The following is a 20,077-nucleotide window of genomic DNA, read 5'->3' as shown; positions in this document are numbered from 1 at the left end:
TGCAAATTTTGAGATTTGAAAACAGACGTATGCATACACGTGTTTATCTTGCAGAATGTGACGTGTTATAATTAATGAACACATATGAACTGTTATGAAGATTGAACTGCAATACCTTGAGTAACATTTTAAATGCAGGATATTTGTACAGTATGTGACTCGGTGACCTTTTTGCAGAATGTTTACTGAGTGATGATCTCTACTAGTATTAGAAGTGTCTTTTAAATGCTGGGTGGCGCTGTGCGGGAGATCAGAAGACACTCGTCAGTGTTGAGCCTTCCTGCCACTCCTGTCATTACCTGGACATTCATGCCTCAAGGGCAGACCTTGGTCTGTCGTGTCAAATTACCACCTGGACTCACATTTCACGAATGCACTCAACAGAGTAAAACTGTAGGTCATCAGTCTGAGGCAAACCAACCATGTTTCAGGAACATTCCCAAATCGACGAGATAAGAACTTCTGAGTGTCTGCGCACATGTCGTCTGGACACGGATTATCCACAAAGTGTCCTCCATGTTCTTGGTACGTCTCTGAAGGCAAACCTGAACAGGTAAAATGAGTTATGATGGAGTATACCGTTTCATATCCTACTGTTATTACCCTGCTGGCAATATCGGAAATGTATGCTGTTTAAGAAAGATTAAGGAGTTGTAGTTTATCGTTGGGAAATTTTTCTGTCAAAATATTTTAAAAATCGTTTTTTAAAAGAAAGAAAGAAAAAACTTTTCCTGATAAACATTTTTTTATTCATATATCTTATTGTATCTTGTTTTTAATGTTGTTTAGCACCTTGTGATTGTTTCCTCTATAATAAAGCACGTTAAAAATAAATTTCATTATTAGTAGTAGTAGTAGCAGTATTAGTATTAGTAGTAGTATTAGTGTTAGTTGTAGTAGTAGTATTAAAGCACGCAATGGAAGCCAGTGTGAGCACAAGTCCGAATTTAATGACCGACCCAGAGGGAATAAACAGATAAGCAGAGGTGAGCGCGCTCAGGTGAGGAAAGAAGGGGCGGGGTTTGAACTGGTGAACCAATCACCGAACAACAACCTCTCAACCATCACCACATTCACAGTAGCTCTCTGCGTCCGCACCAATTCGTCTCGGCATTGCGATCAGCTGAAAGCAAGTGACACCGCACACATCTACAACCCCGCAAACCATGAAAGTCCCGCGAACCGTCAGAATAGATTCTGGCAAGAAGACAGAATTTGTCTTCGTGGTGGGAAACGACCTCTGTGTCAACCTGAACAGGTAAGGTCAAGTTCCACATGTTGACATTTAGAATATGCACATTCGGGGGTTGATTGTTTATTAAGTTTTTTAGATGTTTATTATATTTATTATAAATATGCTGTTTCACTAAGATATCAGTGTAGTGTATGTTCTGATGGTATATGTCTGTATTGTCTGTGTTTCTATTTTCTCCTGGTGTTTATTTATTCAGTATTTATCATGTACATTTATTTCTGAGCAGTGAATATTTGCAATTTCCTCTGGGATTAAATTTCCTCCGTGTTAAAAAGATGTTGTGTCTTTTGGAAATGTAATATTGTTGCACAGGCCACAACAACGTTTATGCAGGTGAACAGTCTGCATGTGTAATTAATTTGACTACATGTTGCTCAGATGATTGTCAGTTCATTTAGCAGAGAGTTAACAAAAGTGAATCCTATGCAGTTTGACTGAAATATGAACCAAACCAGTTGGTCCGGTTTCACGCCAGTTAATTTGGGAAAACCAGATAAAACTAATGCAGTCAGCGTTTAGCAGTATTGCAATAAATCATACCATTATGAAGTGTCAGATGTTCTACTTTTCGTTAATCTGTTTCATCAAGTTGTGTATTCTTTTGTACCACTGAGTGCAGATTGCAATATTAGTAAGGCTGTGTAACTGGACTTGTTTCCAAGCTCATCCTGCTGATGGCAGCCTGGGTGATCTTTTGTTTTGAGCATGGAAAACAACAGTCCTCTGTTGCTGCTGACCAACATGTAATACATTTGTTGTTGCAAAGAAAAGTAGATTGTAGTTCCTTCTTGATACCATCCTACGAAGCAAAAGAGAGAGGATTGATTACAAAATGGGCAGTGTGGGAGCCTGGAATCTTGCCAGCTTGGATACCTTGGAGCTCATATGGTTTAAAACAGGCCTTATCTTGTCATGTGAATAACAGAGTTTACTTTCCAAGTCTATCTTGGATAATATTGAAAAACGAATTAATAATACGATTGACATTTGTTCATCCTACCTCTAATTTTGAAAAATAAAACTCTGAATTCATATGCCTTGAGGAGGGATTCAACTATTTGCAAGTCACATAAGGAGAATTTTTTCACAGCATATTTGAACAGGTGGAACAGTCACAAATCCTCATGTACAAAGTTTTAATGTAAATGGGGATGTACAACATGCCTGTAAATTCAGCTAATCTTTATGGATTATATTTTTTTGACATGCCTGTGAAAGTGTTGCCACTAACTTGCTGATACATGGAGAATGTGAACTCAGGTAGTAATTTAGAGTGAGAATGCCAGATGTGTTGTTCCTTAGGCACAATGCAGGCAGGTTCTCACTTGCAGCTCATTCCATAAAAAGCATCAAGTAATGAGTAAACACGACGAAGGGGCAAGTGGTGACAATGTTACCACCCACCGCTCTGTATTTACTCTCTTTTTTCTTTCCTCTTTGTATCTGTCATTCTATGCTGACTCCATCACTTTGCTTCACCAGCAACAATTAAATTTGAGCTAATGCCCCACCTGCATTTGTGGGCACTAACAAATATGTGTTTTCACAGCTAACATGGCTTTGATACACTTTTTTTTTGTTTCAACATGTGTTATCTTGCCTATTTCCCAGAAATGCCCCTTCCAAGTCCAAATTCTTCTCCGTCAAGTGCTCCTCTGATGTTCAATACAGCATCAACCCTCCACCCACAACAACATCCCGCCCCACCCCTCCCATCCCTCTCAATGGAAATTCAACACTAAACTTCACCATGACGCGCGCCAGTGAGCAAGAGAATGACAACAAGGTAAAGTTGGGCGGATGTGCAACTTAATGTCACTAAGCAATTCGTAATGAGTCAGGAGTGCTTATATCATTCACCATTTATACATGAAAACAATGAAAACAAACATGTTATATCTTAAAATTGTTTTGTAATTTCTATAAAATGGTGTGCATGAAAGCTGAACACTCCTACAACATTTGCTTTTCATGTAGAGAACAGTTAGTTCATGATCCTAAGAGCCAGAAGCTGTCTCAGAAGGAATTGTATGATTTTTGAGTTGAACCTGACGTATATCAATGAAATCTCACCATCCTTCGAGCATTTCCTTTTAACTTCCGTGTTTAGAGACTCTTCTATGTTGTGTGTGTGTGTGTGTGTGTGTTAGTGTGTGTGTGTGTGTGTGTGTGTGTGTGTGTGTGTGTCTACATATATATGTATAAAATTCAATGTATAATATTTCATAGCTTTTGTCAATATAAACGACCTGTACTCTTGTTTTCTAAGCTGTCTGTTTGGTACTATGACGAGAAAAAAGAAATTCTGGGGAAAGCGGTCCTACACCTGACAGCTATCGGTGAGTTAAGTAAAAACATGTATAATGAAAGAATCATCTCAATCATGTACTTTTGCCATTGTAATAACACCATAGCATTAAAAGTGTGTTAAATCCTGCATTTAAATCCCAACATGACCTTTTTATCTGAAAATACATTGGCCAGAGTGATCTTTTGTGATATCAACATAATTTATGTGCATATATATTCTTTAACTGTCTTGTAATATGCACCACTTGTGGAATAATTTTGCAACGTGATGAATAAAGTGTGTATGTCACACAGAGATCTCTCTGGATGTGGATGCTGACAGAGATGGTGAGGTGGAGAAAAACAACCCCAATAAGGTGAGCTCAGATTTATTGCTTAGACAACACTTTAAAGTCCAGAGCCCATGGGGGAGACATTATCTCTTTTCTAACAAATAATAACATACTACATACGTGTGACAAATTGAATAGGCCTCTAATTTTATATACAGTAGTACCTTGAGATATGAGTTTACTGTGTTCCACGACTGAGCTCGTAAGTCAAACAACATTTCCCTATTTAAATTAACTAAAATCATTTTAACCCCTTCCAATATGGCTGGGGATTTAGTTCAGTAGTAGAGTGCATGCTTTACATGGATGCTGCCCTGGTTTCAATCCCCAGCATCTGAGGCCCTACTGGGGCACAAGCCAGTGTCAACTGCAGGTCGGTCCCAAGTCCAGAAAAATCCAGAGGGCTGCGGCAGGAAGGGCATCCGAAATAAAAAACTTTGCCAAACAAATATGAGCATTCGTCTAAGATTTAAAAAAATAAAAAATAAAAATGACACACTGTGGCAACTCCTAAAGGGACAAGCTGAAAGGAAGTTTTTTAATCCGTTCCAGTCTTGTAAAAAAGCCCCAACCCTCCCTAAAATATGGTAAAAAAATTTTATCAACCAATAGAGATGCATACTGTTCCTGTTCACAATTAATGATGTATAATAAGTTATGTAAACAGTGATAAAGTATGAAAAGAAATACAATACAGTAGTCACGAGAACACGCCCACTACATCTGTTCTTAGTGAAAGAGGAGGTCCGGTCTCAGGTGATGTTGTATCCATCTGCCAACTAGCGATGGTCTCCTGAATCACGGCTCGTATCTCATATTTTGTTCATATGTTGAACACAACTATGGACACTGCGATCGCTCGCATCTCAAGTAACTCGTATGCTGAGCAGCTCATATCGCGATGTACCACTGTATGTTGTTTTAATTTCTCTTTTAATTTCTGACCAGAGGATAATCTATAATTTTGTTTTACTTCTCGGAACACTTTGAAATCTCTGAATCACATTCGTTGATGTCGAATTTGTTAAAAACACCTCAGGGATCCTGGAAATGGGGTCCTGATGGGCATGGAGCCATCCTGCTGGTCAATTGTGACTGTGAGCGGTCCTACTGGAAGAAGCCAGACCATATGCAGAAAGGCAACGCAGTCACCCGAGTGTCAGGTATAACAGTCCAGCTTCACATTTATCAATTAGTTCTGTCTGTTTTCCTGCTTGAGCTTTAATAACCTCCTACAGTTTAATACAGTCTTGATAGAACATCAACCAAATAGCAAACAAACATATGTGCAAACAGTGGTGGTAAAAGCCAAAGCCCATTTATGTCAAGTGTTTCATGTGCGTTTTTTAAAATTTTTATTGAACGTTAGTGTGACTCTTATGCAGATCTCAAGGACATGTCTCTCATGGTGTTACGGACCAAAGGACCTGCCAAACTCCCAGAAGGATACAAGCTCACCATGCACATTTCACAGAGCGATGCAGAGGGTGTTAGAGTCTTCAGGTCCAAAACACCCCCAGTAGTGATTTCTGAGTCCTGTGAGTTGTAAAAGCCCTGGAACCAATGTCATGTGGCTACATAAGCCACTACTGGGTGCTTAAAGAACTATGCATCTTAATTTGTTTAGGTACCTCTATTTCAATCTTCTTTGTGTTCCTTTTCAGTTGGGAGTCTCTTCTACAATGACTTTGTGAAGGATTATCCTCTGGTTCTGAGCAGTAAGGACTTGTCCCAGGAGGTGATGTACCTCGGAGGTGAATCAGAGTTTAAGTTTTACGTGGAAGGCTTAAAATTTCCTGACGTGGACTTTGATGGGTTCATTCGCATCAACCTGAGTTTATTGGAGCCCATTTGCAAAGTAAGACCTGGTCTTCATTGACTGAATTATGCTGTTTCATCATCTTTTTTTCACTTTAATTAGTCAAGATGAAATTTTGGCCAAAGAATATTATTTTAATAAACATCCTAACTCAAGGCTTTCAGACACATCTTGCTCCTAACAAAGCTTGTATCGATAGGAGTATTTGCTAAAACCAATATTTAATGGATCAGGAATAAACCTTCATGTTGTTCCAACATGAAGTGTTTCATTTTTCTTCTGTTAAATTACGTGTATAGTTTAATTTGTTTGCTGAAATGACATTACTAAGAAACACAAGATTATAACTGATTAAAAGTAACAGTCTCTCTGATATATTGACAGGGTGTCCCGGAAACACCAATTTTCACAGACCAAGTTGTGTTCAGAGTAGCTCCGTGGATCATGACACCCAACACCCTCGATCCTATAGATGTGTTTATCTGCAGGTAAGAAGAGATGCAGACAGTTAAGCTTGTTGTTTATTTATTCTCAGATGAATTTGTATTAAAAAATTACAAGGAAATTGCCAAACATTAAAGCAGGACATGCCAAAACTTGTGTCCCTTGTGTTCATCTTCTCAGTACATCTGATAACTACGAGTTCGTCAAAGGAATAACAAAGCTGGCTGAGAAGAGTGGATGCACTATTAATATTTGCCATGAGTATAAGAACAGAGGAGATCGCTGGATACAGGTTGCTAATTTAAATATATCACATGTTCATTCTGATTTTTGGAGCTTGGGGTTTTTCTATAAATTCTGTGATTCTGTGAATTTCTTTTTACAGTGGCACTGTCAAAGGTGTCACAAACTAAACAGGAAGAGAGTAAAATTACATGATGAACCTATTTGAAAAAGAGCTGCAACTGAAACAAAATAAGCTCATTTAAAAACAACATGTGTGAGAATTAGAAAAACCTGGAACTAGATGAGTGGAACCCACATCAAACACACAGTTACAGTGACAGGCAAATAGGTTTTTAACATTTACATTGAAGAGTGGGAGTTTCTCAAAGTTAACACCCTGTCTCTTCACAACAAGGTAGTTCAACTGGGTTCGTAGCCACCTGGGGGTTTTCCTGTTCTGTTGTATGATCTTTGACTCAATATGTCAGGATCATCCTATATTCCAAAAACACAATGTTGGTGAACCAATAACTGTTGGATGTCCATAAATGTGATGCAACTCATACATCTATTCTTCAGGATGAGCTTGAGTTTGGCTATATTGACTCCCCTCACCAAAGTTTTCCTGTTGTTCTGGATTCCCCTCGAGATGGAAAACTCGTGGATTTTCCTTATGACGAACTACTGGTGAGAGACAAAAATACATTTTTCTTTTCAATAATAACTTCAATATATGTTTTAATCATGAGCCTCTCTTTACTTTCCTCAATTATCTGCTGTAAGGGAAGGTTTGTCTTTGTTTTGTGAGAACAATGTTTATATTAGAGCTTTGGGAGACATTGTGCCTGTAGGCGTTGACAAGGTATTTACATTGACTTGAGCTGGAATGTTGTTCATGTGTTGGGGGGGGCAAGTCACTAATCCTAAACTGACCATTTCCAGGAGATGGTCAGGATTGATAACCCCTCTAGGAAGCAGGTATCAGAACAGTGGTGATGATAAAGAAAGAGAAGGAGGCTAAACAGAGTGAACTGGGAGGAAGGACTTCGCTTCTGTTTTTTGAAGTTACCTTGTTGTATTTTTTTGCCGATTAAAATGTCTAAAAAAATTCTAATAGTACAGTAATTTCTTTTTTCAGAAGTAGGAATCCTTGTGTAGCACAGTAAATAAGAATATTTGTACTCAGATTCTGCATGTTCCTAGTTCAAATCCTATTAAAAAAAAATGTTTCACTGAAAACAGTGTTTCCATCTGAGTGAAGCATGTCTGAAGCATCTCTAACCACCAATTTGTCTTTAGGGCCCTGACTTTGGCTATGTGACGAGAGTACCTGAGAGAAAAGACGTGAGCAGTCTTGACTCCTTTGGCAATCTGGAGGTGAGTCCTCCCGTCACCGTGAATGGAACAAACTACCCCCTGGGCAGAATCCTCATTGGAGTTGCCTTCCCTACGTGAGTTTGCAAAGACAACACCTTAACTTGAACTTAAATGGCATTTACCTTCACTTTTACCTTAGATGACCTTCTTCTATTTGCTAGTGCACCGCCAAAGTCATTCTTAGCTGTTCTGAACCGCTTGGCAACAAACCACTAGAAGACAGACGTCTGTCTGTGTTGTGTTCCGTGCTAGAGAATGCTGTTACAAGCTGTTATTTGCTCAGCTAACCTTTCACACAGGTTTTTAAAAACTTAATGGTGAGTCATGAGCTCATGAGTTTAAACAATCAACCTGAATTGCCTGTTGGTCAGTTGCTGTTGATTGTTGGTTTTCTTGTGCTGGAAGAATTACTTATCTGAAGCAGAAACTAAAAGTTGTTTTTTTTTAAACACTGACTCCCAAGGAGTACAATTGTCTAGTTGTCTACAATTGTTTTCTATTGTTTTCATTCATAATAAAACGGGTTCTTAGCACTAACAAAGCTTCGTGGTTTATACGTGATTATTACTTCTGGTCCATTGTTGTAGGGCAGTGCACTAAACATATCATATGATTTGTGATCATATCTCCTCCTTTAAGGGCGACAAAAGGGCGTAACATGACTAAGGTAGTTCAGGAATTCCTGTGGGCTCAGAAGGTCCAGGAGCCCATCGCCTTGTTTTCTGACTGGCTCTACGTCGGCCATGTAGATGAATTCATGAGTTTTGTTCCTGCGCCTGACAGAAAGGTAAATGCTGAACTGAAATACGAGATGGTTAGAAACCAGACAAACCAGAGATGCTGTTATCAGGCCTGTTAGCATCGTGTGCAGCTGGAGTTACCTTAATCACCTTTGTTCTGTCTTCACAGGGCTTCCGTCTGCTGCTAGCCAGCCCAGATGCGGGCTACAAACTATTCAGAGACCTACAGAGCAATGGGCATGGAAAAGCCACCCTGTTTGATGGTACGGTTTCTGACACTATTGTGCTGTAGTCTACAAAGTCATGATATGATTCTTAACATGTACTCTGAAAAACTTTTCAAAAAGGTGTTAAAGATGAAAAGCCATTAACAGTGGATGAGATGCTTGAGGACGATAATTTTCATTCTCAAAACCGCTATGTCCAGGTGAGAAAACAAACTTCTGACTCCAACATATACTGTAATGTAAGTTGTTCTTTGTGGCCAAAGGTATGTGAACAACCAATGAGCTGCTAGAACAGCCACTACTCCAGGGATTTCTCTCATAAGTAGCCTCAAAAGACAGAGTGACGACAGGCTCTTATGTTGACGATACTTGTTGATACAGGGTCCATGTTTCAGTCGGTGTGAAAGGTCAAAAGGTCAAGGTTCCGTGGCATCGGAATATCCCTGCATTGCATGTAAAGGACTAAGCCTAAAACAATGAAAGACTTTCCCAGTTAATTATTCCTCCTCAGCCACAAGTTACAGTTTGCAGGAGGAATCCAGCCCTATGACGTGTGTATATAGCACACAATGTATTGTCTATTAGATGTCTACCTTGTATAAAAGACTAAACACCATAGATGGCACATTTCCAATGTTGTGGCCATGTGTTTTTTGTCTTTTAAAGGTCCTAAATGATTATTTATTTAGAATATTAAATGTGAATTCCCCAAAATATTTCTACGACTTGTCCTTCCTAAAACACCAGCCAGATCACACATTTTTACAAAGCAGCTTTTTCCAGCTTCTTTCTCAGAATTGTTTCTCGCATCTTCAACCTAAAACAGGCAGCACCTTTAGGCTCAGTACAATGCAATAATAAAGAGAGCAATGCAAGTTTACTCTATCTTCTTGACCCCATTCTCCAACCTACGTCACTATTTTCCTCCTGGCTCTAAGCTCTAACCAAACCCCACTGCCACATCAACAAAGAATGAAAGTTTGAGAGAAAAAGACAATGTCTTGTGACTGGTTTTCAAAAACAACAATGCATATGAAATGCACAGCAAATTAGCATCCAATAAAATCCAAATATCTGTAGATATTCCCCGAAATGTAGCATAATTACTCGATTAACACTCAACTTACCATTGACACTGGATGTTTAATTTTATTGCCATTTGAAACATTGTGTAAGCAGGAATTGTTTATTTATCTTTGGCTATAATGTCCTTTTGTTTGCAGGACATTGACACAAAGTTTATTTGAGAACTGCTACATGACCTGCTGGTGTTGTTGTTGTTGTTATTTATTTATTTATTTATTTATTTATTTATTTATTTATTTATAAATTCAATTCAATTCAAAAACTTCATTAGTCCCCACGGGGGAATTAAAAGCAGGATTGGTGACATTTTTTTTTGATGACAAGCTCTTCCTAACAACTGTACCCACCTGCTTTGTCCCAGAGCTGCATTGACTGGAACAGAGATGTCCTGAAGAGAGAGCTGGGCCTGGAGGATGAGGATATCATCGACCTGCCGATCCTCTTCAAGTTGGTGGTGGAGAAGGGAAATGAGAATCAGTTCAGAGCAGTGGCCTTTTACCCTGACATGGTTTGTTCGGACATAATCAGCTGTGATAGTTGTTTTTAAATGAAGCACTCACCAGTAACTACATCTAAGTGACGATTGTGACCCCCTTGAGTCTCATTTCACTCGTATTTGTAGGTGAACATGATTGTCTTGGGGAAGAACCTTGGCATCCCAAAGCCCTACGGCCCCAAGGTGGATGGTCGCTGTGCTCTGGAGGCTGAGATGTGCTCCCTGCTGGAGGGCCTGGGCCTAAACTGCACGTTCATTGATGACTTTGCGTCCTACCACAAAAGGCTGGGAGAGGTACACTGTGGCTCCAATGTCCGCAGGAAGCCATTTGAAATGAAGTGGTGGAACCTCCAGATGTGAATTGAAACTGAAGGGAGAATGAATGCGGCTTAAAGGTGCACATTGTTATTTCAAAAATATGGTTGCTTTGAGTTAGCTTTAAGTTAGAAAAGAGATTTTCTTGGATTCTCTATCAGTCTCTAAATCTCCATAGATATGTTATGAGGGTAGAGCAAGCCACAGCCGCTAAAATGCCTTAAGTTGTTTACTATATGGAAAGTGTTTCATTCCAACCACTGTGTCAGTCACTCAGTCAGTCCAGTAGTAACTGAGAGAATGTCCTATCAATGAACTTCCTTCCACACTTTCAGTACTATCTGCATCCAGGCAGATACTGGGTTATGGTGGGATATACCCTTGAGAAAAGGCACTAGACTAGCTAAGAAGGGAGGCTTGACAAAAAAGAGCAATGAATATTTAAGCGGCACAGAAGGAACATGTTATGTCAGTAAGGGAAAAAAAATGAAGAGGAGCCAGGGAATATCAAGAGCTGTAAGGCTTTATTTTTTTCATCTTGATTTAAAGAAGTATTGCACTATTGACAAGTGGGCAAAAGACATGGAATGAAAAGTATTGAAGGCATAATGGTATCAACACCCTTAAAGTTGCTGTTGGTGATTAATTATAAACATATCAACATTTATGGAGATTTTTGGTGTTGGGATGTGTTACGTTTTGATTTATTACAGTACTCTTTTATTTTTTCTAAGCTGTCAGAGGTTAGTGTTACAAAGCTGTGCTAAATGTGCTCACACCAAAACATATGAATTCAATACTGGCTTTTCTTGAGAGGTGGAAGATGGTTGCTGTGCTGAGGCTGAATGTTGTCAAGAATATATATATGGAGCGTTTCCAATAGCACGTTTTTATTTGTGTAAACAAACTTCAATTTAATAACATTTTCTATAACCCAAATCATAAAAAGAAGTTATCTAATGACACCTTCCATAAAAAGCAGGTCTACACTGAATTCTTAGACATTCAAACAATTTCGAAGTTAAGATTTGAGAAACATGCTTTATTTACATTAGAAATATTTAAAAAAAAGATTAAATATCCCTTTATGTATTAGTCCCTGAGTGGACTGCTGCCCTCAGTGCAGTTAATCAGAGAATGCACAGGGGTAGTATGTACGATACTCCTCAACCGAACTAATTTATTTGGAAAAACTCAATGAAATTAACTTAGAAATTGCATTTGGATGCAAGATTGAGTTTATTTCAAATAGTGTTTTAATAAAGTTAATTCTAAGGTAGTCATCAAATAAATTTATGCACTTGAAGCTTTTTGAATATTATCAGTATCTACTCTGTTAAAAATTTTCAGGATAGGACTTCCATACTTGGGTAGATTGATACCCTCCACTTGTTAAAGCCTCCTGTGCACGCAATTTTGTGCTCCATTAAATGGTTCATTTTCCTATCAATAATTTTTCTAATATCTGCTGTCTTTTTCCAGCATTGCCTCCAAGGGATGTACTTATGCTTCATTTTCACATGTAATGCAGTAATGTTGTAGCAATCAGCATCTATCCTAGAAATATTAAAAAGTCTGGAACCAGTTTGGTCTATTTTATGCATTTTCATCTTTATTAGTCATTTTTGCTTATTTACAAAAAAATTAACAGCAATATTTACAAGTATTTTGAACAAGGACTAAGGACACAAGAAAAAATTACAATCATTTGAATGCAGTACATAGAAAAAACAACTCCCACGCCTGATGTAGTCCAGACTGGCTGTTGGCATACAGTGCAAGCACAGTTAAATGAATGGTACCCCACGGTGATGTGCTATAATAATACAGAACCACAGGAGGGCGCTCTTCAACCACTCAACCATCTCCCAAGTCCAGAAGGGAATCATTACAAATATTATTTTAGAAAACAATTTTAAATATTTTAACACACCATTGTGTAATATTTAAAGAATTTGTGTAAATATTTTGCCATTTCTGTTAAGTCGAATAGCAAAATGTCTCTTTGTTCAGTTATTTTGATCCATAAAGTTGGTGATTAGAGGCTGCTTTGCAAAAAGTTTGGTCCATCGCCATATACTTCTACAACTTCTATTAATTGTAAATGCTGCCGTTGGCTCCCATTACATTATAAATGTATGTCCTCTTTCTTCAAGACACTGAAATAAAACAACCAAACTAAAATTGTGTCACTTCTTTCCTTTATAACAAATATGCCAATATGAAAAAGCTTCTCTGAGGTCAGGTAACATTTTCAGTTTCACTCTATTCAGGAGTCCTCACAGCAACACCATTTATTGGAGCAGATATGTTCAAATACTACATGCCTAGTTTTACATTCAGTTGCCAGATGGCGGTGCCTCAAAATCCAACCCTCCTTCCAAGCAGCTCCAGGGACACAATCATTAGAAAGGCAACTTCAATATGAGTCACAGTGTAATTCAGCCACAAAAAGGTTTTTCAAAATGTATTTGAAAGTATGTCATAAAATGTAGTGCTTGGATTGCATACATATATTACACTTTACAAGTAGAGTTAGAATCTGACATTTGGCTCTATTAGCAATGTGCACTACATTTGGAATTAACTGGTTTTCAATGAAACACAAGTTATGGATGGCTATGACACCCACCAGTCCACAGAGGAAAGATATTTGGCAAGCAGATTTACACCACAGACACCAGAGACGTCTGCAAACACACGCTTGTACAGAGACATCAAATCAACAGGCGGTGTGTGTGTGTGTGTGTGTGTGTGTGTGTGTGTGTGTGTGTATGTGTGTGTTTGTGTGTGTGTGTGTGTGTGTGTGTGTGTGTGTGTGTGGGTGTGTGTGTGTGAGCGTTTGGAGATAAGGGTCTAAACAGCAGTGTTCTAAGTGGATTAAGGATAATGATGGGACTGATGAGGCACCAAAACATGATTGTTATAAATGGTCAATAGATAATCTATTAAAATATAACTTTTTTTGAAGACTTTAAGTAAAAAAACCACATTAATTTAGAAACTGTAGTTTTCTCTGTTATAATTCACCTGCCCCATCATGCACTGCCATCGCTTCTGGAGCATCTCCCTGTCTCTCACCCTTAAGTCCACTGGGATAGGCCCCAGTACCCCCACCCGTGAAAGTAGAAGGAACAGCTCTGAAAATGAATAAATGGATTCACTCGCTATGGACGGAGGAGCATCATTACAGCATTACAGACACACCCTTCATCGGAAACAGCACAGAAGCGATCATAGAGAACAACAAATATCCACTGCAGTACAGCAGAAGAAGAACAAACCATCAACGAAACGCAAAATGTAGCCTGAAAAGACAGGAACATACACACCCAATACACCAAAGATTAATCCATGTACAATATCACAGTCGGATGTTAGGTTGACATAAAAAAAAAGAAAAGAAAGCTTTGCGATCTAGGGCAACTCTCCTCAGTTGTTTGAGCCGGCTCCTTATCTTTCCATTTGGAGTCACATGATTAACTCTCTGATAAAATCTTTGAAAGAGGAGAAGATCAAGTGTAAACACTGAGAAGGTTTCAGATCCTCCTGGCCTGAAGCAGGAGCGTCCAGCCGGACTGTCTGCTCAGTCCTCAGCGGTGATGCTGCATGGAGGTTTCATTTCCTTTGCATTCAACGTGGCAGACGTAGGGATGTGTTCATGGAGAGGTCTCTCATATGTCTCTCAGTCTATTTACCAGGCTGCTTTTTTTCGCTTTCTCCTGCATCATAGTCGTCGATCACATGCCCTCTGTTTGATTTTGGCAATAGAGGCATCCTGTTGGAATGCTGGGAAGTACACAAAACAGTGAATGAGTTGTTCAAATATAAAAATATAAATAACAAATTGCCAAACCTAACCTGTAAAAGAGAGTCGGAGTGATCACTGGAGTGTAACTAACAGTTCTACAAATAGACACAGAGAGATGAGAGCACAATTAACATCAATGACTGCAACAACAGAAGGCATACAGATACAAACCATTAGACCAGACCTAATTTTTCTTATTGATGTCTTCAGTTTTCAGTCATGCGAGCCATGTGGCTCAGATGACAATACAATCTCTGACTTTTAGTAGACTTGGTCTTTTCCTCTCCACAGGATTTATAATTTATCTACTGTGTGTGTAATTTTGACTTTGGAGAATTCTATGTTGTACCAGTGCAGTTGAGTCCCCTCAGTAATAGATCCATAATTATCATTACATCAATATTTTACTTTTTCCAACACTTCATTTCATCATAAAATACCTGGTTTGGGGTTGATTCACCTTTGTTTTACTACTGAAATCTGTGTATCATATTTTCCTTTGTTGTTTTCCCACATTTTTGGTTCAGTTCATTGCAGCTCTACTTAAATCTCACTTTTGTCTTTTATTTTTCATTTTGAAATTTTGTGTAGGTATTTTCCCTGCATCTCTTGCAGTCTGAATCTCTTCCTTGTTCTACATGTTTTATTCACTATTTGGATTCTTTTTTTTTTTTGCTGCATTATTTCCTCCTGATTGTGATTATCCTTTGTTAACTGGATTTCCAGTCACCCTTAGTGTTTTTGTATTCTGTTAGATATAAGATAAACAAGATATCTTTAGCCCATTTTTGCTTTTAATTTTGCTTTTTGCTTTTTTTCCTTTTATTATATAGTTGAAAAACTGTTGAGGATTAAAATGAGGTGCAACAATCAGGAATCAATCCTGTGGTCACCGTTGCATTATTTTTACCCTTACATTTTAGCTTATTTATTTTGTCCAGTTGCTGCAGAACATTTACAATTTGTTCTGTCAATCCCTCACTTAAAGGACCTAAATGGCTCTGACAGCTAATCAGAGGGAACTGTCTCACTAGCGACTTTATAAAACATGTAGTGAACCCATCCAAGTATCACATAATGAGTGATTCAAGACCGCTTGTCTTACCAATGAGGATTTGTGCTCTTTCGAAAGGCGATCTGTCTTGGGCTGTCCGTCTGTCCCTCTTGACTCTGATTTTTTCACTCCATCAGCTTGATGCTGAAGATGAGAAGCTGCTCGGAGGGAGAAGAGAGAGGTGTAGCTGTCATGATTAATAAACTAAAGAATATAGAGCTGCCAGGTGTTCTGGGTATAAAAGGATAAGTATGCAAATGATTAATGGGTTCATAGTGAATCATTACTGATTAAACATCTTAATGTGCAGTCAAACAGGAGTTCAGTGGGAATCACAGGTATGTACTGTACTTTTGGTACATAGCTAACTTAACCCACATGAGAGTTGGCTAACAACCTACACAGACTGGCCTTCTGTTCCTGACAGCGAGCTCCTCTGGTGCATCCGTGGTGACTCATTCAGGGGTGCTGTGTTATTAATTACTCAGGATGTCAGGAAGCAGAGGCTGTTTTTATTTTGGTCCATCTAGAATCCCTTTAGATAACATGTTCCTCACACCTTACACACTCAGTCATGAGACCTTTTCTCCTAAACTAACCTTGAAAACTTCCCAGATTGCTGCATACGCTGTCTTCCATCACAGGGCTGAACAGGAATGCATCTTTCTTGAGTGGTGTTACACAAGAAACACTTTCCTGTAAAAGCGGTACAGCAAATTAGTACTTTTTTTTTTTTCAAACCAACAATTTTTATTTGCATTTTTGTCTAAGCCTTCTGTTGCAATTTTGGATAAAGTGACCTAAAAGTATGGACCTTAACGCCACCTGCCTCCACCCACCTGCCCGGTATCATAGTCCTCTTCTGCCTCCTGGTCTTCCACCACACTGGCAAAGCTGCTGGCGTTGGAGGAGGAGCGAGAAAGGTCGTGCCCCTCGGGAATGGATGGTGCCCTGCAACACATCGACATACTGGACACCTGGGTCACTCTGAGTGCACAACACAAACACCAGCGCTCTCCACACGCAGTAAGGGTTAGAGCAGCACAAGGTGACGTTTCTGCTTGTCTTTCCAAATCAGCTTATCTTTATTTCTCAGCACCTCTAAATGAAGTGGCAGCGGTGAGTTAGCATCTGTGGCAGGTAATGAACTCACAATGAAATCAAATCTTTATCAAGACACTTAGAGTCGTGAGCGTGTTTTGTCCATTATTATATCCTGTGATGTATTGTAATTGTCAGTGTTTGTGTGTTTGTCCGTCCGTCCATCCATCCACCAAATATCTTCACAACCGTTGCAGATCGGAAGACGAAAGAAAAAGCACATTACTAGGGCGGCAAAGGGGATGAAAATGAGATGATGATCTTGACCTTGGGAAAACTAAGTCAAGGTCAAATTTCAACTTTTGTACTCATCGTGGATTTTTGGAAGTTAGTCACATGATACCGTACGTGCATTCTATTGGCTAAAAGGCATCTGGAAGTGCGCTCACGTGAGTCTCTGACATCCCGTGAGACACAAACAGTCGATAAGTGGGAGGAGGTAATATAGATAGAAGGTAGTTTAATATCAGTATGGGGGGGTTCATAAACGTTTAAATTACCGTAAATAATAAGATGAATAGTTTGTCGCTCTATCGCGGAATTCGTTAAACGTGTGTGGTTCCTGGAACGCATTAACCACGAAGAACGACGGCGCACTGTAGAACTTTTTTACGTACACATCTCTGAAACCTGATGAAATATAATCACAAAATAACAAAAGCAACATTTTCAGGAAGCCGGAGGCACAAAAATGTGTAGGTCAGGGTAAAATGTTGAGTTCAAGGTTGTCGTGGGATGTTACAGTCTCTGACTGCCTTGTTAGAGATTGTGTGTCTGAACTTAGTCCAAAGCAAAGTCCTGCAGACTGAGAGGGGGGTGTTGCTTTCACAAGATTTTGGACCATCAATAACCAAATACGGACATTGCACAGGGACAGTTGTTTCTTTCTAACTATGACGAGAAACAAGTTCTCAACATGTCAACATCTGCAAATGCAATAGAGTTAAAACAATATTCACCTGTTCTTAGTAGCAGGGAATTCTGGAGAGCTGTGACTGGACGAGTTCTCGGATTTGTTTTCCTGTGAGAACTGGCTGCTGTCCGGTGTCCTCTGGGTGTTTGGAGACACCTCCCGGCTTTAGGAAAGGGATGGAGATTTACATGACAATAAGTTTGTTGTTTTTTTTCCTCACTGAAACGATAACATGGTGTGATGTTCATACTATACATGCAACATCAAGTCTGACGTGTCAGACTGTGGTCTGACTCTTCCCAAATCCACCTGCTGTGTTGAAACTAGGGATGAGCGAGTACACCACTATCTGTATCTGTATCTTTATCTGTATCTGTTCAACCATCTAAATTATCTGTAATCTGAATGGGCGGGACTTAAACTGAAAGTGGGTGTGGTTTGACCGAGAATGGGCGGGGCTTAAATTGGTATCTTATTGTATTTTAAGGCTGAAATGATATGGATTGATCAGAAGTGGCTATATTTATTTTTTTGAAAATTATTTATAGAACAGTCCCAGAACAGCCAATGTTTTTGATCACAAAAGTGATATTTGCAGAACAAGTTTTTTATGAACTCAGAACATGAAGTGCATTAATGAATTCAACGCATGCAATAGGAAATTATTAACTACAAAGCATGCATGAACAAGAATTATCATAGTCGACACAACTTTCCGATTTTTTGTCTTTTTCTTTTAATCTTTAAAAAAAAGTTATCATATTTTTTCAATTATTTATTTATTTTTACTACCTAATGTTTTTGCCATTTTTTTTTACAAAGGTAAACAATGTTGATTAAGGTGTGTGTATGTGTGCGTGTGTTTCTGTGTGTCTGTTTGTGCAAGTGTGTGTGACATAGTGACTGTGTGAGAGGGACAGAGAGAGAGAGCATGTGCGTGTATGCACGCGCTATGTAACAGTTAAAATATCTATACAGTATATAAATTATTAATTTAAACTGAAGTCAGAAAGTGTCAAACTAAGAGCAAGTAGGTAAAATTTTTTTACCTACATTGCTTTACCTACTTTACCAAGTAGGTAAAGCAATGTTAGCTACAGTGAAGCCACGCACAGAGAGATCAGTCAATGTCTGTGTGTGTGCGAGAGTGGGGCAGCGAGTCGACAGCTCCCGCTGCAGTAACAAGTCTCTGTAGGGAGGGGCAGGCGCTGTGTGTTACTGGCCAATCACAGCGCTTGAAGACAGTGAGTTATGAAGATTTCCCTTCAGCACGAGCACGAGTATTGACGAGTTCTACTCATATCATGCTCGTACTCGTCAAAAAAGCGTTATCCGAGTACCCGGCTCAACCCTAGTTGAAACCCCTAATTTGTATTCCATAGTGGAATATAAATCAGATGGTGGGGTTATGCACTTGTCCTATTGCACTGAAACAGCTGTGCCAACTATAGAGAAGAATGACAGCAGCAAAGAATGCTTTTTAGAATCATATTATTGCTTGTTGTTACCCAAATGGGAGTAAAATGAGCCACAAACATTAGATTCTATGAAAACGTCCATTAAAGCAGTCGTCTGGGTCATCTGGTACCGGGCCGCACAAAAAAGAAAAATAATTTACATTACTTCCGTTTTATTTATTTCAGAGTCTGAAAGATGTTTTATTTTGAAAAGTGACGTCTGTGCAGAATGACACATAGACGAATGCATGCGTCTGTCCCACTTGACAGGTCTCGGTCACGTGACAGGAGAAAAGTCAAGGCAGATTATCCTGAGATCACCCAAAAAGTATTGAAGTATTTCAAACCTTCTGTCTTTTTGAACTGGGATTTTCTGCACTGACTGTAAAGAAAACCAAACTGGAGTCGACTTGACGTCCGGAACACACTTCAGATGTCACTGTCTCCCGTTACCCCTAGATCAGTGGTCCCCAGCCACTAGTTCTCATTACTGTAATTATTACTTCCCACTTCAAATTGTTGATGTATTGTAATTATTACTTAATTGACTTGTTCACCCTTCTATTGGAAATGATCAGTATTTCTCCTACGTCGAACGAAAAAAAAGTTTTTTATTGTCTGTTGATGTCTGCGTTTTACATAAAACCACTGCAGATGATTTATTATTAGACTACAGCTGTCCTGGCATCATAAACGATTATCAAGCAAATGAAAACTGGTCCGTGAAAATATTGTCTTGGATAAAACCGTTGAGCTGCTGCATTTGAATGTAATGTCCACTTGTTTTGTTCTTTTCCTCCCATCTGTGTCTCCATAACTCCGCATGGATGGGTAAAGTCAGAGAAATAATATCACTGCTTACTATGGTTGCTTGAAAAAAATTGAAGTATGAGGTCAAAAAGAGAATTGTTCAATAGTGTGAGAGTATTATAAGTCATCTGTCGAGCAGCTACAACCTGTAAATTGTGCAAAAGGTTCGTTTTGTCATTAAAAACTCTCCTTGGAATAAACAAACACAATAAAGCATCTTAACTGTCTCACAAGCAGTGCATCTAATGGTTAATTTCTTCCAACTGTTGCAACACCATCCTCCTCACTACCCACTCCCTGCTGAG

At 39.0% G+C, this 20,077-nt stretch overlaps 2 protein-coding genes across 13 annotated transcripts in view; one reads left to right on the top strand and one right to left on the bottom strand.

Moving 5' to 3' along the window:
- Nucleotides 1–313: 313 nt before the first annotated feature.
- On the top strand, nucleotides 314–13,441 carry padi2 (peptidyl arginine deiminase, type II). Of its 2 annotated transcripts, none has more exons than XM_068316183.1 (16): nucleotides 314–553; nucleotides 2,867–3,041; nucleotides 3,525–3,594; nucleotides 3,860–3,921; nucleotides 4,937–5,060; nucleotides 5,283–5,435; nucleotides 5,562–5,755; nucleotides 6,101–6,204; nucleotides 6,341–6,452; nucleotides 6,965–7,072; nucleotides 7,685–7,836; nucleotides 8,402–8,549; nucleotides 8,672–8,765; nucleotides 8,850–8,929; nucleotides 10,177–10,323; nucleotides 10,438–13,441. In XM_068316183.1, exons 1-16 carry the CDS (start codon nucleotides 423–425, stop codon nucleotides 10,669–10,671), a joined length of 2,088 nt encoding a protein of 695 aa, XP_068172284.1. In that variant the 5' UTR covers nucleotides 314–422; the 3' UTR covers nucleotides 10,672–13,441. The 2 variants fall into 2 exon arrangements, with proteins under 2 accessions (XP_068172284.1, XP_068172285.1); XM_068316184.1 differs by lacking the exon at nucleotides 314–553 and adding an exon at nucleotides 1,101–1,258 and having other exon boundaries at nucleotides 10,438–13,433.
- Nucleotides 13,442–13,637: 196 nt separating this feature from the next.
- Nucleotides 13,638–20,077, bottom strand: part of rap1gapb (RAP1 GTPase activating protein b) — a 56,629-nt gene continuing 50,189 nt past the window's right edge. For 7 of the 11 annotated variants that reach the window (XM_068316171.1, XM_068316173.1, XM_068316174.1 and 4 more), the window contains 6 exons: nucleotides 17,552–17,668; nucleotides 16,331–16,460; nucleotides 16,091–16,187; nucleotides 15,543–15,649; nucleotides 14,488–14,532; nucleotides 13,638–14,415 (listed from right to left, as the gene is read on the bottom strand). In XM_068316171.1, coding sequence (XP_068172272.1) covers nucleotides 14,524–14,532; nucleotides 15,543–15,649; nucleotides 16,091–16,187; nucleotides 16,331–16,460; nucleotides 17,552–17,668 — 460 coding nt within the window. In that variant the 3' untranslated portion in view covers nucleotides 13,638–14,415; nucleotides 14,488–14,523. The remainder of the gene's footprint in view (nucleotides 14,416–14,487; nucleotides 14,533–15,542; nucleotides 15,650–16,090; nucleotides 16,188–16,330; nucleotides 16,461–17,551; nucleotides 17,669–20,077) is intronic. The other 4 variants (XM_068316172.1, XM_068316182.1, XM_068316176.1 and 1 more) reach the window with 3 other exon arrangements.

Source organism: Antennarius striatus, chromosome 5, assembly GCF_040054535.1.
Source record: "Antennarius striatus isolate MH-2024 chromosome 5, ASM4005453v1, whole genome shotgun sequence".
Lineage (NCBI taxonomy): Eukaryota > Metazoa > Chordata > Actinopteri > Lophiiformes > Antennariidae > Antennarius > Antennarius striatus.
Note: the sequence above shows the minus strand (reverse complement) of the source record. Positions and strands in the feature narration are given on the sequence as shown.